Raw genomic sequence first — 17,508 nt, 5'->3', positions numbered from 1 at the left:
AATGATTGCATTTGTGGTAGGAAGAATATAAGCTCATGAGAGAAAAACTAAAGAAAAATATACAGTTGTATTTTATGGTAAAATTCAATTAAAATTTGAATTATTGCGCCATGTTTAAGAATTAATTAACTTTTTTAAAATTAAACTGATGCCTTTTTATGGTTTAGTTCTGCCTTATGAATCTAATACTTCCATTATGAAGGAGAGCTATTTATGCCAGGTCTGATCACAAAAATATGTACTCTGGGAAAGAATAAAATTGTACCAAGCTAAAATAAATATATATATTATGTTGGTAAATGTGATTTGCAGAATTTATTATACCCTATTATACCCTTTGTGTGTGTGTGTGTGTGTGTGTGTGTGTATATATATATATATATATATATATATGTGTATATACATGTATATACAATCACAATATTACAAGTATTGAATACATCCTGGTCTCCTGGTCTCTATATTGTGTTTATCTTATCAAAAATCTCTTAAAAGACATGTTTACTGTCAACAACTCTTTGGTATTTTATTACTTGAAAACCGAACGATATGCCAATAGTGGTCCAGTGTACACACACACTGAATACATGCAGACTGTCTGTCTGAATCATCGCTCTCTTGCTGTAAACCACTCTGTACAGCCGAGCACACTATCCATATTCATGTGATTTTTGCCGGAAGGCATTGGTGTCTACTAAAAATAGCATGGTGAGAGAAAGGGGCTCACATTGTGTATCCTAACATTCACGAGCCCAGTCTCTGTGATTGGTTGTAAACAAGTGTCTCCTTGCTAGGAACCTTTCCTCATGTCGTCAAGTAAACACTTGTAAATAATTGCTGTGGGTCAGAAATGAAGACGTATTCAAGGCAGAGTACATACTGTAATTCAACAGAGTCACGCATTGTTTGTTTGCACACCTCAATAAAGATATCTCCAGATGGTTGGTGTTTGCACATAGAGACTGTGCTGGTAGATCCCCGTTAGCTGCATGTGTTTGTGGCTTTTTTGTGTCTTTATGTCATAATATGTGTAATTCCCAAAACAGATGGGCATCTATTGTTAGTTTGTGTGGAATTGAAATGAGCAAGTATCACTGAGAAAAACTGATGTTAATCAAAGGTTTTAAAACATGTCAAAACATTTTTATTTCATTTTTGTTTGTACAAAAGCACATTGGTTTGGGTTAAGGATGAATTGAGGTAGTATCTCCAGCAGATGGCACCACCTGTCTGCTACTGTATAAATCCTGTATAACTGATTGCTCACATTATAATGGTGTTCATAGTAGGTCTAAGAAAGTGACTATAGTGACAAATAATCACTGCTATTTGTAAACATAACTATCATGATCAAAAAGGTAATATACTGAACATAGATTAGGGACAATTTCTCACACAATATGTGTAAAATCCTAGATTTCTACATGTCTGCATGACCAATAATACTTCTCATTAAGGATTATAGTCGACTTTGAGCTATTTTAGCTTGGTTCCTAATCAGCCAAAATTACTCAAACGTAACTAACAACGCAGTTAATTAGTAGTCTCAGAAGTGAGTAATGGAATATTCTCAGCCAAAACAACAGTGATTTGCTATTCTGAGCCAAATACTTTACATACAGATTTTCCTGGCCCAAAGGGAAATGTGCTAGAATGTATGCAGGTCTGTGTTAATGTGGCAAAGTTGCAGGTCATTTCCGTTTTGAAGACATAAAAGCCTTTGGTGCCTGAGGCTACACTTTGACTTCCTTGAAACTGGACATGGAAACTGTGACAATGCCTCTGTAAGCATGAGAGGGTCTGTGTGTGAGTGCTGTTTGAACAGGATGCAAGAACTGAGGGGGGCAGATACATTCAGAATTAAAGTCTTTTATTTCTGTATCAAATGTTTTCCACATTATGTGTCTCCTAGTTAAGAACAACATTATAGCACACTAACGTGGAAATGAAAATTATAACCCCTTTACAAAAGGGCAGCTGCACGAGGTTGAGCCTTACTGGCCAATATCAGATAACAACTGATCTTTATGTTAACCAATCAGATGGCCAGGGATTTACTGATGTTCATGATGAAGTGACTTGGGCTGCAAGTGGCATTCATTTATTAATTTAATTTATCTGTACTGAAACATATTAAGTATGTAACATAAAAGGTTAACACTTTAGCATTTGGAGCAATACATGGAAGTAGATGAGCTTTCCCCAGTCACAAAACAGCAAAAACAAAATAATTCACAACACAAAAACAAAAGATCCATTCCGACCTTAGTGAGCAAAGACATCAACATGTGGATCCCCTGAAGCGGAAAAAGCCATTGGGTTTTACGTAAGAGAAGCTTAGAGTTCCCACTGAACATCCGTCATGTTAGTGAGCCATAAATCCTGAGTGAAATTAAAAGATCACTGAGAATGTCAAGATCTTAGCTGTACCGGCAGTTATAAATGAATATAAGATTAGTACTGTAGATTTATTTAAATATACAAAACAAAGTCTCTAAAATTTATTAACACCGTGACCATGTTTGGATCTTTGCAGGCATTCATTTTTACATAGCCCTCTTGACGTCCTTCCACAGCTTCTCAGTCAGGTTTAAATCCGGACCATTGTAACACTTTGATACTTTTCTCCTTCAGATACAGTAGATTTGCTGCTGTGCACTCAATCAATGTCCTGTTGCATGACCCAGAATCCTCCAAGCCTCACATTTGACTCTAAAATATTTTGGTTTACAAAGAAGTTCATGGTCGACTCGGTGACCGCAAGGCGCCCAGATCCTGTGGCTGCAAAACAAGCCCAAATCATCCCACCACTACTGTGCTTAACAGCTGGTGTGACAGAGTGCAACGCTATGCAATACAGAGTGCTCACAAACACACACTCAGCCTCTTTATGCAGCATTTCACACATGTGTACCAACACATGCAGCCTCACATGGTGAGAAACATGTGGCCTGCTGAGATCTGAGCTTTGTGGCCTTTAAAACTCTCGCTTCAGCTTGCCGTATGGAGCGAACGATGCCCAGCTTATGAAAACATGCAGTACTGTTGCTCTTACACCAACTGAATCAATTCAAGTTTTGATTAGAGAAGCACATTAGTGATTCACTAAGCCTCTAGCAGATTAGGCTGCTCGAACTGCTAATCAAAACCTTATTTTATCCATTGTGCATGTGACAGTGAGGCAGAACAGCAAATGAAGCAAATTATTATCCAACACTTCATAAATAGATGGGTGTGAGAGACTATGTGGTATGGAGGCTTTATTGTATCAGTCCAGAGTCACTGCATCACTACCCTGGCAGTTATTTGGTCTAAAACCTTCATCCTCCCAGAATTATGACATCCAAATAAAGATATATGAATGTAAAAAAGAGAAAAAACTCTTTTCATTTATCCTTTCTGTGCCAGCTCACTGCTGTAAAAATATTGTATAAATATATGTGCTATTACAATAAAGCAGTGCATTAAGGTGTTACATGAGCAAAAGACTCAAAACAATTATGGGACAAATATTTACAAAACCTTTTAACTACAATAAGGTAAACACAATAAATTTTTAATAACTGTCCACAATATTGCTTAGGCTGCTCAGTTCATTGGAAAAGGGAAATAATGTCTATATAACCATAGCGACAAAAAAAAACAAAACAAAAAAAACCAAAAGAAACTCAAATGACGCATATTTTTCATTATGTGAATACATCACCTATCCACAGAGTTTATCTTTGGCTTCTAGGGCCAGACCTCATTACTCTGTATAATCATACAGCACAGAGAGAGTAACTAAAAGGGGTGACGCCAACCTCTATTTAAAGTCTACCAATGTGTTGACCAGGACGAGGTAATAAGAAACACTTTCTATTATGGGTTGGACAGCAATATATTCCATCAGTTCCTCTTCCAGTACACTATTAATAGACTGACACCAAATATAGTTTCTTTGTTTTTTATTTTTATTAAAACACGCAGTGCCTTTATCTATTATTCACACACAATCACACCCTGATAGAGGCATTGGGAGCAACTCAGGATTCAGTATCTTTCCCAAAGATAGAGGAGAAGACCAGAGGAGCCAACCTTCCATTTGGTGGATGATCTGCCCTGCCTCCTAAGCCACAGAATAGAAATAGAAAGGGCATCCAATATAAAATTTGTGTGCCAAATACCCAATATCCATCTGCTGTGGCAATAACAAGAATATAGCAGTCACCTTGCAAAGAACCACTGCATCCCTATCTAACACATAAGCAATCTAAAATACACAGTCTGTTCAGCAGTCCAGAAACCTATGACCTGCACTGCAGAACTCAACAACTGCAATAATTAAACTTACCAGCAATACATCATTTAAAATTGCAAACCAAACAGAGCCCACTGGTTTAATCAAACATGTTTCTTCTGGGAAACAGTCTGCAGCTATATCTGGCTTCCTCGTAATGCTAATGCAGTGCCAGTAATCTGCCAACGTACAACAGCATCTACAATTTCCTAATTTTCTTAGCTCTGTCAGTTTGTGCACAGATTCAACTGGCTCTCCCTTTTTTGTACTACAGTAATTATTTTTTACAGTAACACCAACTCCACCACAATCTGACTGGCCCAGTTGGCATGACAGACTGTAGTCGCAGTAAAAGTAGTTATGATAAACGGTAAACACACGCTAAAATGTTAGATCAAGTGTAATGAAATGCTATTCATAATCATAAAATGTATTTCAGATGATAGAAAGCCATGTGACTTGGTGTAGTTTGGGATTAAATGTAAAGGTAATTAAATGTCTTAGTCATGTTCTTTTGGCTGCCATTGTTATGTTGCCATTTTTGCCAACAATAAACACAGTGGAAACAACTGGAGGATCAGATAATCAGGACAGTAGTTAGCTAGCATTATACTGGGGATCATTAACACAGCTAACGCACTAATTTAAGATATTAAAATTAACGCAAAAGGTACAGTCTTACCTCAGCCGTATACATAATGGTCTCTAATCTTGGTCTTGGAAGTGCAACAGATTCAGCAGCTAGCTAAGCAACTAAGCATTAGCTTAATGGCCAGATACTGTACTGTGCATAGTCTTGATAGTCTAGTCTTGATATTGTATCAGGGAAAGGGGTGCAGTAATTTACCGAAAAGTTGAAACTTGAAAGGCAATGTTTGGTATAACTACTTTTATTCTTCAATACAGCCTCTGAAGTAGGTTTTCTTGTCATTTCTTTCTTCTTCTTTTTTAAAAATGGTGTTCAGAAATATTTCTCCAGGGTTCTTAAAGGACATTCAAAGCTCTTCTTTTGATAGCGGCTGTCTTGTGCTCCGATGTCGAGCCCGCACTTTTTCAGTAATATTAAGGGTCCACGCTCTCGGGAGTACAATCCATGGTGGATCATTTTCCATTGTGTGTTTTTCTATCCAGGTATGCTTTTCTTTTATAAAACACACACTGAACACCATGCTGAGATGTGTCAGTGCAAAAATACTATTTTATGTCTTATTTTATGTAATTCGGCTAAAGAAATGGGAACAAATGATCTGCTTTTTGCAACAGCCTCCAGTAACAAAGTGCCTGAAGACAGAATTTAAAATTTGTTCTTTGCCAAGTGGTCTTTTATGTGTAGTCACATCACTGGTTCATCCATTGAGTTAGTGCCTTTTTGCCAGGACCAAGGACTGGAATGAAAGAGTATTGATCATGTGGCCAGTTGAGTTTTGGCTTTGCAAAGGACCCCACTTCAGCTCCATATTATAACTGTGATACAATTTGCAGCTCAACTAATCCATGTAACTCAATTTAATTGATAATATAAAACCTTATTTAAAAAAAATAATAGAATGAATGTGCAGTTTTAATAATATATTGTTGTAATCAACCATAGCAAATAAAAAGTCATTCTTTCATGGCTGTAACGTCTCCTTTCTTATTAGTCTTGGCAACACTTCCCCTGTCTCTACATAAAAGGCTTCATTTATTAAGTATACTACAGACTAGACTAAAGATTAGGTTATCGAGGAAATTTACAAAGTTATGGTAACACTTGTAAGTCAACATTTAGTTTTGATCATCTAGATTTATTGAAGCTAAATAATCCATATACACATACACATCTCCTTTTAGACAGAGAGGAATTTGTTGGCTCTATATAGAAACACTTCTCGAATAAAATATTGAAACACAGCACCATTCACACTTATAGGTGACGGTGAGTTGTTCTAAAACAATGAAACTTTCTTGTTTTTTTCTTTTTCTTTTTGATGGCGTACCAGAGGATTTGGTTTTTGTAGCTGTTGCCATTTTATTGGTCCCTTAACGTAAGACAAAAGTGTGACACTTTGTCAGAAGATTATGTGTCTGGAGATATAATTGAAACATAACAGCTTTTGATACCACAAGCAGCACACACGAGCTTTCATTATAACATCAAATTCTCAATATCACCAAGTACAGTGACACCTTGCTTAAAACCAGTAGGGAGATATCTGTTAAAACTAAATCAGGGCTCCCAAAACAGTCACTTCTTCTCACATCAGATGAGTTGCAGTTTTGTACTCTGAGGTTTAAGTTAACTTAAAAGCGTGCTCTTTCACACTCTGCGTGTAAATTTGTGGTAAAGTTAGAAAATCCTAAAAGCAAATTGTTTCCTCTCTGTCCTGGGGTTGTGAAACAGTGTAAAAGTAATGGACATGCAATGTACTCATGACTGTGCCAGTCAGTTCCCAAGTAAACTGAACTGGCAAACAAAAACCCATCACCTAGCTTCCATGTTTACCTTTAGTTAAATAACGTGACTAGACCGCTGAGGACAATTTGTCATCTATTAGCCAGGTGCACTGTTATATTTAAACCCCTTTTATGAATCACAGGATGATACAGTGTGTCCATATGCCAGTGGGAACTGGTTTTCCAAGTATTTCTGCTACATTCTACACAGTACCAAAAGTTTTTCATGAATCCCTCCTTTCAGGATATTGTAACATGTATAAATCACCATACTAGGTTTGGGTTGCCTAATAATATAGTTCTCTTAGAGCAGCTAAAAATGATTTGAAATCATAATCAAGCTTTAGTGGGGGGTTTTCAAGTAAAACTGTATTTATATAACACCTTTCAAAATATTGATAGTAAAGTGCTATACAGAAGAAAACAAAAACATTAGATATCAGTACATCAAAATAGTTAATTACAAGGAAAAAAAATAGGTTTTTACATGCAGTTGGTTATTAAAATGCTCCACAGAGTCGGAAGAACTCAAACTAAAGGGGAGATTCAGAGTCCTGGTGCTACTATTGAGAAGGCTTTGTCACCTATAGTTTTCAGCCTCGTACGTGGCACAGCCAGCAGGCCTTGATCACATGACCTTAGGGACCTGCTAGGGACAGATGCAAAAGTTCTTTGATATATGCTGGTGCTTGATCATTCAATGCTCTATACTGTAAGCGAGACCTTTGACCATAAAAAGTAAAACTAGATTCAAATTTACCCCGAGGTTCCTGATGGAAAGTTTGGCATAAGGGGCTGATGAACCAAGAGTTTCTGTTATTAGAGTTGTGTGTTTTTCTGGAGCACAAACAAGAATTTCTGTTTTGGTTCTTCAAGGGCAAATGTAATTTTTTAAGGCTTTCTTTTTCATAAAAACAGAATGACTATATTTCTCCCCTAAAATATGATTAAACTGACAGTGATGTGAATTGACTCGCAAATAAATAATTAGTTCCACAGTCCACAACTTTTATAATATCTCAAAGTCAAGGACAAACACAGTCGAGGGAATTGGGACCGTGATGCCCCTTTGTGGTTTGGACATTATTGTGCAAGTGGATCATGGTAAGTAGGACAGTAAAAATGACACAGACAGACCTAAAAGTGTCTCATTCCCATTCTCATTCAGGGAACCTGACCAAGCACCAGTGTATGCGTACTGACAGATAAAACACACTAATGACCTATATACAAAGGAAGGATAAAAAGGGATAACATCAGCTTGAAATTTTATGGCACCATCTTTAAATACAATATATATAATCTGTTCTCTTGTTATAAGCTTTTTGGACAAGTACTCCTGTAATATGTTAAAAACTATTTTCAATGTATTTCCATGTACCAGAGAACAATTATATGGATGTTTGTCACAGAACTGTGTGGGTTTTTTCAAACTGTGAAATCCATACTTTGCCCCCCGCTTTGATTTAGATGCACAGGAGGAATCCATTGACAGCTTTAGATGCAAGCATCAGCATGACTGAGGCGGAGATATGTCTGAATGAAACAGACAGGGACTGCCTCATAAAAGGCAGGATCTCCATGGTTTCCCTTGGACCTGGGCCTCGTTGCCATGGGATTGGAGGGCACTACTGAGCGAGAAAAAACACAGAAAGACAGGAAGGAAGACAGTGTCATCTTTCCATGTGCCTCGTCATACACAGTTTATTTTGCCTTCTAGGTTTAAATAAACTTTATCATCGACAAATTCACCTTAAAAGTAACTGCGAAAGAAATTCTACTTAGAAATTGTGCGTCACATTTTGCGTACACAGTCTGCCCATTTTTAGAAGTGTCTAAAATTAGCATCGATCAAACACACCTTCCTCCCCCAACATGCACACACGATCCTTTCACATGACATGTATCTTAATGGCCTGTTTGCCTAATGGTGTAATGGCTGTTTGAACAATATTGTGCCCTGTCCTAATCCCAGTCCTAATGCCACTAACAAATCTCTTAGTATAATAACAGTATAATACTTATTATTACATATTAAGGACAGCAATCATTCATTCATGTTCTATAATAAGGTTGCACTTGCAGTAGTTCATACCTCTTCGGAATAAAGATAGGAAGTCTAAGCGTCTAAACAGGACAGGGTTGACCAAGTTCAAAAACACTGGTTCTGTTTATATAAGCCTTAACAGATGTGAGGAAGACCAAACACCAGTATGTTTGGTTGTTATGTACTAAACAGGTCACGCTTGGACTCAGCTCCATACAGTGCCTGAGGTGATTGAGTGGGTGGTGTAACATAGGGCAGGTGCACAGGCTAAGTGATGAGTCTGTCTACGTGCAGACACAGCATGATTTGTTCTCAGCCCTGTCGCAAACTGTGAATGTCTATACAGAAAACATATATTAGGCAGTTGTGTCAATTTAGTGCACTAATACACTGATGTTGGAACTGACAAAACAGAGCCAGAATGAATTACCCGAATAGACTGAATGGCATGGAAACTAAAGTGAATAAAGTAGAATTTAACTACATAGTACTGGTTATACTGGTAGAACACATTGTAGAAGCAAATCAAATTTGGTTACCCATGATTTAGAGCAAATGTCTTACCTCAATTAAATGATGCAGACTTGAGTGAGTTCGGAGCATCATAGGGCATTGCCAGTGTGTGTGTGTGTGTGTGTGTGTGTGTGTGTGTGTGTGTGTGTGTGTGTGTGTGCGTCTGTGTATTTCAGTCAGACCTGGTTTCATCCGGCCTCATTTGTCCCCAGACTAAGGTTGAAGCCTACTCAGTGCTTCCACGAACCTGGCGCAAAACTGGACGTTGAAGCAGCGTTAGTTTGAATAGTGGGCTATAAACAGTGATGTCAAAAAAATCACAGTCCTACCACTGCATCATGGAATATTTTGACCTCTTGTAATCGGGTACTCTGATGAAGGTTCTTTAATATTTCAACAGAACATTTAATTTGACTTTTGATAGGAATGATCTTTTGTGTATCTGTGCGGTGACTGTGCAAACATAAAATGTAGATCATTGTTGACAGGGTTTCTTTATGATTGTCTACATACATGTCAGTAAGCTCCACCATCAGCACATTGTGCCTGTTACACATAAGACAAAATTAGTAGTATGTTTGACTGTTGCACCTTGAGGTGGAGAAAAAAAGAACAGCATACATGAAAAACCTTTAGAGCATCGATTCTGTATTGTTGACATCAGATATCAGTTTATTTTACTTACTTAGGAGTTTGTCATGGGTCCAAAAACTGTCTACTTTAGCTACTGTTGGCACCTCTAAACTAAAGTTCACCATAGTTATAAAGCCCTGCTATGATGCCAGTTACCAGCACAGATAAGAGCATTGTTTATTTATAGTCTCAGGTTGGTGCCTGTCTTTTTGCTCCAGTGTCTCTCCCTCCCATTGTTCTTCCTCCAGTGCTTTTGGGATTTTTTAAAGTTTGTATTCTGGAATTTATGAGCCACAAAAAAGCACGTGTTTCATTAACTTCAAGTCCATCTCTTCAAGCTTATCTGGTCCTATCTTCTTGAACTTCATGACACCTGAACAAATTTTAGGGGAATGTTTTGGGGTTTTGTTTGTTTGTTTTGTTTTATCTTTGTTTTGGTTGTTAAGCCACTAAAACTGACTTATGAATGATAAAATCAAAAATCAAAATATTACAAGCAGCCTGTTACAACAAAAACACATTTTCCGCCATTTCTTTAGTTCAATCTATGGGAAATGCCGAAGATAACACAATTTGATTCAGATAAAATAGTATTGTTGCACCAACACGATCAATCCCAAAGAAAGATTAGTTGAAAACTTGGTATAGCTCAGCACGGTGTGTAGTATGACCTAATTGGACAAGTGGAGGAAAAAAGAAACATTAGCAGGCTTAAATCACTACCTACAGCAGATGAACAATGTCTGAAAGTCATGTCATTAAGAAACAAACAAACACACAGAAACAAACTGACACAGGTCCTGAGAGATGCCGTTCTGGCCTGTCAGTTGATTCATCAACTGTGCACTGAAGCCTCATCTGAAATGGTCTCAGTGGTAGAGTGGCTGTCAAGAAACCTGGTTTCCCTTCCTTTTTAAGGATGCAAAATTAAGATACAGAATACAAAGAAATAAAATACCTCGAATACCAAACAATGATGAATAACTAGAAATGAACAAGTAATAGTAACCAAAATTGAAGACAAAGGAAAACATGAACCTAAAAATATATAAAAACTATATGAGAATGAAGGCTACAGAAGTAATGGAAAACTGGACTATAAGGACGCTAAACAACAACAACAACCCAAAACATAATCAGACAAACTATTTAATAAAAACCCATTATTGTTGACAACAACAAACAAAGACAGGACAGTGTAATAACCAAAAGTGTGGCTTTGTTTTCTAACAGCAGCACTGTGCCATAGAGGAATAATTAGCTACTGTTTCATTTTTCAGCATGGCAATGATCACAGACACATTGCCAATGTGGTAAATGCATACCTAGGTAAAAACATGAAATACTATGAGCCATAGATGGGCCTCTCCAGAGCCCGGACTTCAACTAAGGCAGCTAACATTCAAAGACGAGCTTTGAATGTCCTTCAAGAAGCCTTGAGAACTATTCCTGAAGAGCTGTTTGTAAAGACATTACAAGAAAGCTTGACTGAGAGAGCTCAGCTCAAACAATACTGGATCATGAATCAAAAAATGCCCACTTGATGCTCACACCCACTTGCTCTTATTTCCATACCACATCCTCCATTCCTCTTTCTTTGTCATCCTCTCTTATAGGTACGCAACACAGGAGCCAATGAATATTCAGTGAGGCATTCACAACCAAAAGGGGGGTAAAAAATGCAAAGAGCTGATTAACACTGTACTTCTTGAAGTCAATATATGCAATTTTCAGCATAGATTTATTATTTTCATTTCATACTTTTTCAGCTGTGTTGTTACATACATATATAACATCATATAAAACTAACTAAGAAAAGCTCCACTTCAACTCATGTGGGCGAAACTGACAAATAAATGGAATAAATGACTGAGCAGTTTTCCATGAACAAAAGTTCAATAATTTCTTAATCTGAGAAGATAAAAAAGGTGGAGCAATAGAGGCCCTGCTGTCCAGAATGTTCAAACACATTTAAGTGACATGCTTAAGTGTTTGTCATATGCTTTGTACCATTAAGAGCCTGGTAAAACAGAAAACAAGATAAGGAAACTGGTTGGAACAGACTCTTACGTAGGAAGCTGTAAAATGGCAAGAGAGATATGGCCGGGGAAGGGGACGGTTTGTATATCTTATGATAACATTTTATTTCCATTAAAAGAAACTAATGGACACTAAATATGTGTGGATGCGAGCAGAGAGCTGAATGCAAGAAAGGAATTCACAGTAATGAAGACTGAAACATCTTTTATTATTTCTACTTGTTGCTGTCACTTCCAGGTGCCCATCTAATGTACTTTGTCAATATGCATTAGCTGGGCAAAGGCATCCTGGTGAATGAAGGTAACCAGGCAACTGTTTTCAGACACTTGAGATTAAGCCAGTGCACTTCCCCCTTTGTACGTTTATGTTCATAGTGCAGAGCTTGTAAGGAGCCAGATGTTTCCTACAGATAGTATGAAATGAAGCTTCTAGTAATTGAACAGAAACACAAACCGAATTTGAAATATGTTTTAGGTTTTTACCATGCAGATAAATACAGAATTATTAGCCCCCGTATGAAGTTCAAGGTTTTAGTCAAAATTTTCACAGGTGTTTTTTTTAACAGAGCAAGAGATTTTCAACATTTCCAGCAGAGTGTTTTTTAAAATACTAGTTTTCCTTAAAAAACAGCATATTTGGAAAGCATAAATGATTTGTATTTGCACAAAATGAAATAATTATTCCAGAAAAAAACTGTGGTTAATATTATTAGCCCAGAGAAAACTGTTCATTTTATGGAACCGTAACACAAAACACTGCAGTGCAAGGATATTATTTAACTTTGTAAAGCTCAACAATTGTCAAATCAATTGGCACTGAGAAAGCATCATACCAAAAACAAAAGAAATCAGTTTAGACTTAAGAAAAAAAACGAAAAAAAAAAAAACCCTGCTGATCCTTACATAGTAGGAGATGGATATACAAAGCATTTCCAAGTGTCAAGAACTGGAGTGTCATGAAAAAATTCAAAGAGAGTCGCAGAACAAACTTGGCAGAGGTAGGAAGCGAAAGAGTTCAAAGACTCTGGGAAGAAAACTTTGTATGAGATGTGCCTAAAGACCCCAGAACAACTCTAGTGACTCAGCCACGTCAGGAATCATAGTTATGATTATAGTGAATTATAAGATAGTCGCTAGGACAGGAATGGACTGCAAGGTTGCACACCAAAATAAATTCAAAGCTGGTTTTGGGTTGTTGCTTTGTCTTCCAACACAACAACCAAAAACATGCGATGCCCCTGGTGAAGAAAATCTGTGGACTGAACTGAAGACCAAGGTTCATGCCAGAGGACCATCAGATCTGGAGGAGCTTGAGAAATTTGCTAAAGAAGAATGAGCTGGGGTTGCTCAGGAGTTGTGTGTGAGACTTGTTGAAAACTACAAGACTGCAGCTTGTCCAGCAAAAATGATACACAACTGATTATTAGCATCTGGGGTCTAATAATTTTCTGTTTTACAGAAACATAAAAAAATAATAAATTGGTAGTGACCATCACTGTTAATTTAGGGCAGCTGTTGAATAAACCTTATATTGAGTGATGATACTATAAAAATGTTTTTATGTATTAATTTTATCTTTATATCTGTGAATTAAAAGCCATGCTGAGATGGCCATCTACTTGACAAAAAGGGTGGAAACAGGAAAAAGCCTGACAATTGTTAAAGTGAGCCCTGTTTCCATGAAGTTCAATTATGGCTTTAATGCCATCATTTCAAATAAATAACTAATACGCCCACTAATTTAAAAAAAAAAATGCCTGTATGTGGCACCAACATGGACACAGAGTGTGTTGCTGCTGTTGACTATCAAGACTAGAGAAATCATTGATGGACGGGGTAATGGGAATCACAGGTAATTCTCTTTTATGATGGGATATTTCACAGTTGAACCAACAGTTGATGCGAAATGATCCAGCCGTATCAGCCTCCTTACGGAAATATTGAAATACATCCGGCTGTTGAAACATTTTGTTGGGGAATTTTTAAAGGCTTGTTTAAAAGAATCAATATGACCTTTCACATTACAGTAATACAAATGTGTTGAACAACAAACTAAATAAAAAGGTTTATTTTCACACAAACAAGTGTGAGGAGAGGGGATTTTCAGGCCTTTCTGACTATTGTGGAGCTGTAGTTCAAACTAAAGCTCGCACTGAGCTGTGTTTGTCCAAAGGCTTTTCTCAGGGACGTCATTCAAACTGTAATCCAGTAAACATATTCATTAAAAGCATCTGGCTTTATAATAATTAAAATCCAGCAGGTTATTGTTATAGCTTTGGTAGTATTTTTTTATTGTTAATGTATTTGTTTATTTTTCCCATTTCCTTGTATTACTGCACATCATTTTGTTATATAGTTTAGTTTATAACCAAAAGTTGTAAGCCCCCCGTCAGAGATATTCTGAGCCTGGAGAAACATATTAATCTTTAACCAGTAGTTATCGTGGCAGCTGGTGCTTTTAAGCCGGATCTTTATTACTCAGAGCAGCAGGATATGCTTGGAGCGTGTCTGCATTTAGAGGTGTTGCTCTGCTCGGTCGAGTAAACATATGTGTATATACACACGTTGCACTAAGATGCTGGTTTTTGGCTATTAAGGTGGCTGGAAGGAGCAAACATATTTAACTCGTACACTGTATTTAACGAAAAGCAGTGTATTATATTCAGAAATTAAAGGGACTTTTTGTTTGTTTGTTTTTATTTCCCATTTACATTTTTGCTTTGCTGTATTCTAAATAAAAGAGGATATTAGCAGGTTATTATTTGATATAGATTGACTTGTATGTGAAGAAAGACTGTTTATTTAGGAAATATGAGAAAAAAACTTTCTTTAACTACAATTTGGTGCAATAGATGCTCTTTTGATCTTCAGCAGATAATAATGAAATATGGCAGGAGGTGGATAAAGAAAACAGAGCTTCTCTTGTGCACCGCTGAAATTATACATACTCAAAGGTGAAATGGAAAAAAGCCCATGTGAGCTTTCTGGGTTTTATATATATTTTTGATCACAGAAAAGGTCAGGAAGAGGACAAAAGGCTTAGGAGAAATGGAGATGGGAGCCATCTCACTCCAGCGGATGGTACAACCACATTAACAAATTAATCACTGACAGGCTGTAAAGGGATATTTTTAAATGCGTGTTTTGTTTTTAACTTTTTCTTGGTGATTTGGACTTTTTTATTAAATAAAAATGTCTCTGTCCCAGGCTCAGTTTGTAATATCATGGTGTAACTCATCCTAAATTTAAAATTGAAAACGTACTCAAAAAATGTACTCGAGACAGATAAAGTCAACTTTTTCCATAATTTAATTATTACAAAATCTTCTTTTATAATACAAAAATTTAAATAAATAATTCAGTACATAAAAAAAAAAAACTGCCAAAGTACTTCACTTTATAAGGTTACAATGCTTGAAAGAGGCAAATCACAATCACCAAGCAGATAGTCTCTTTTCAGAGTGGACATTTTGTTCACGACTTTAAAGCGAAGGGACCGCTGGCTGAGGTCTTCCTCTGAGATACCATCAAAGAAGAAATCCTCATTGAAGATCGGATTACGGCTCTTTCTGATGACAGTGCTGCGTTGCTTCTGGATTTTTCCGGGAATCAGAGACAGGCTGACACTACAGTTGATAATCTTGGGGTCTACAGACAGAGGATAAAGGCCCTCTGCACTGATGAGTCGAACTCGCAGTCTTCGGTTATCTGGACAGTATTCTGCTGAGAGTCTCAGACTGCCCTCTTTTCCAATGGGCACCATTTTTTCCTTCATGACCCTCTCTCTATGCAGAATCAAGTCCATGGGGAAAATGGTGGGTGGTGCCAGGCTGTAGTTGCTGGGCAGCCCTTCAGCCAACCCCTCTGATGCCCTCCTCATGATATTGGGGCTGTTGTCGGTGGAGCTGCCTTCATCTGTGGACAGGGAATTGTTCCTAGACACCATTGCTTTCCTTATGTTCCTTGACAACAGCAGTTCATGGCTCAGCGCTTTGAAGAGGGAAGACTTGGCAGGGCACCTGGCCAGCAGCGGCGAGCTGAAAGGAGAGGATTCAGTAGAGGAAGTGGTATCACTGTCTAGAGTGGTCTGCCAGTTTAGGGTGTAGCCTCTTGGGGAAAGCCTGGAGGTCAGGCTGTTAAGGCTGAAGGAGGAAGGAGAGGAGGAGGGCGAGGTGGAGGGGGTGAGTTTGGAACACATGCTGGATCGACTTCTGGGCAGCAGCAGGGGAGAAGAGCCTGGATCAGAATGGAAAATTGACTCCTTTCTTCTTGTGTGGGGGCTCTCTAGTAAAGTGCAAAAGCCATAGCTGGTCTGGGTTTTGGCTAAGTGTGGAAGCGATAAGGCAGCCTGGCTATGAGGGTCTGCATTGGTGCTCTCTTCATCACTGCAGCCATCGTAGGGGCTCTCATCCACACTTTCTACCTGAATAATGTGTTGGTTGAACGGCTCATGAAACGTCATCTCCGTCTCAGGGCTGGGTCCTTCACCTGGAGGCACCTTCATAATGCGAGCTGCTCGGCTTTGCTCCGTGTTCTTCTCCTGCAAGGACAGGATCGTTGGGGGAATGCAGAATTCTGGGATGTTGTCAGGGGTGATGATATTAGGACAAAGAGAAATCCGTTTGGATTTGTCAGCCTTTTCTCCCAGCATGATGTCACCAAGTTTATAGCTGAGTTCTGCTGTCAAGGTAGGCAGGCTAGTTCTCTCCACTGACATGCGGATCCTCTCCACCATCCACATGGGTCCTCTGGTAGAAATCCAAAACTCTGTGAAAAAATAAAATAAAATAATACTTGAGTTGCTGAATTATGTTTTGAAATCAAATGCATTCACAAATAGTCAGGATATCCCCAACAAGTACTTGGCAGGAAGGTTTTCTTACCTTATATTCTGGGGCTATGGATAATCCACAATATTATCCCAAAAAAGGACAAAAGCTCCAGTAAGGTGCTGAAAGATAGAGAAGTTGTAAGGGCTCTCTTGACAGCAGATGGAGGTCCTGCAGATCTGTGGCTCTTTGAGAGACGCAGGCGGTTTAAATGTAGCAGGAAACCAATAAATCTAACACACGCCTCCAGCTCAAACAGGATCCTCCTGCTCTCCTTAGCCGCTGGTTCCCATGGAAATATCCGAACCACAACAAAGCTCAGTGTGCCTGTAGTGGCTGCCGTGCTGTTTAGCAAGATAAGCGTGTTACTGTACTTTGAAAGTGAGCAGCTGGTTTTTAAACAAACTGTTTTTAAACAGACTTCTAAATCAGATGTTTGTTTTTCCATGGAAATTAAATTAGAATGTGGGCTTTACCTTGTTCTAAGAACATAAAAAAGGTGATCTGTTTGATAAGAGTTCTGAACACAATTAAATAATAACTCTTGCCATTGATGTCTAAATTGCATTGTCAAAAGTTCAGGACACAAAACTGCCTTGCGTATTAACTTTAGGAGACATCGTTTGGTTTAAAGAGTTTAAGAAAAATAAGCAACCTGGTTTTTAATATAATGCCGATGAGTGTTTTAATGAAATAAAGGTGGAAATTTCTGTTGTTTGAACCAGGTGAGGTTGT

The 17,508-nt window shown here is 37.9% G+C and overlaps 1 protein-coding gene across 1 annotated transcript; it reads right to left on the bottom strand.

The window, feature by feature from the left end:
* Positions 1-15,235: 15,235 nt before the first annotated feature.
* c2cd4a (C2 calcium dependent domain containing 4A) lies at positions 15,236-16,965 on the bottom strand. Its single transcript, XM_085465131.1, has 2 exons — positions 16,828-16,965; positions 15,236-16,711 (listed from the first exon to the last, which is right to left on the bottom strand). The coding sequence occupies exon 2, from the start codon at positions 16,683-16,685 to the stop codon at positions 15,342-15,344; it is 1,344 nt and encodes a 447-aa protein (XP_085321257.1). The 5' UTR covers positions 16,686-16,711; positions 16,828-16,965; the 3' UTR covers positions 15,236-15,341.
* Between the last annotated feature and the right edge of the window lie 543 nt (positions 16,966-17,508).

Source organism: Copadichromis virginalis, linkage group LG7, assembly GCF_057382275.1.
Source record: "Copadichromis virginalis isolate Kocher_CV1m ecotype Utaka linkage group LG7, C_Virginalis_male_GT1.1, whole genome shotgun sequence".
Lineage (NCBI taxonomy): Eukaryota > Metazoa > Chordata > Actinopteri > Cichliformes > Cichlidae > Copadichromis > Copadichromis virginalis.
The sequence above is the reverse complement of the archived record's forward strand: the minus strand, read 5'-3'. Positions and strand labels throughout refer to the sequence as shown.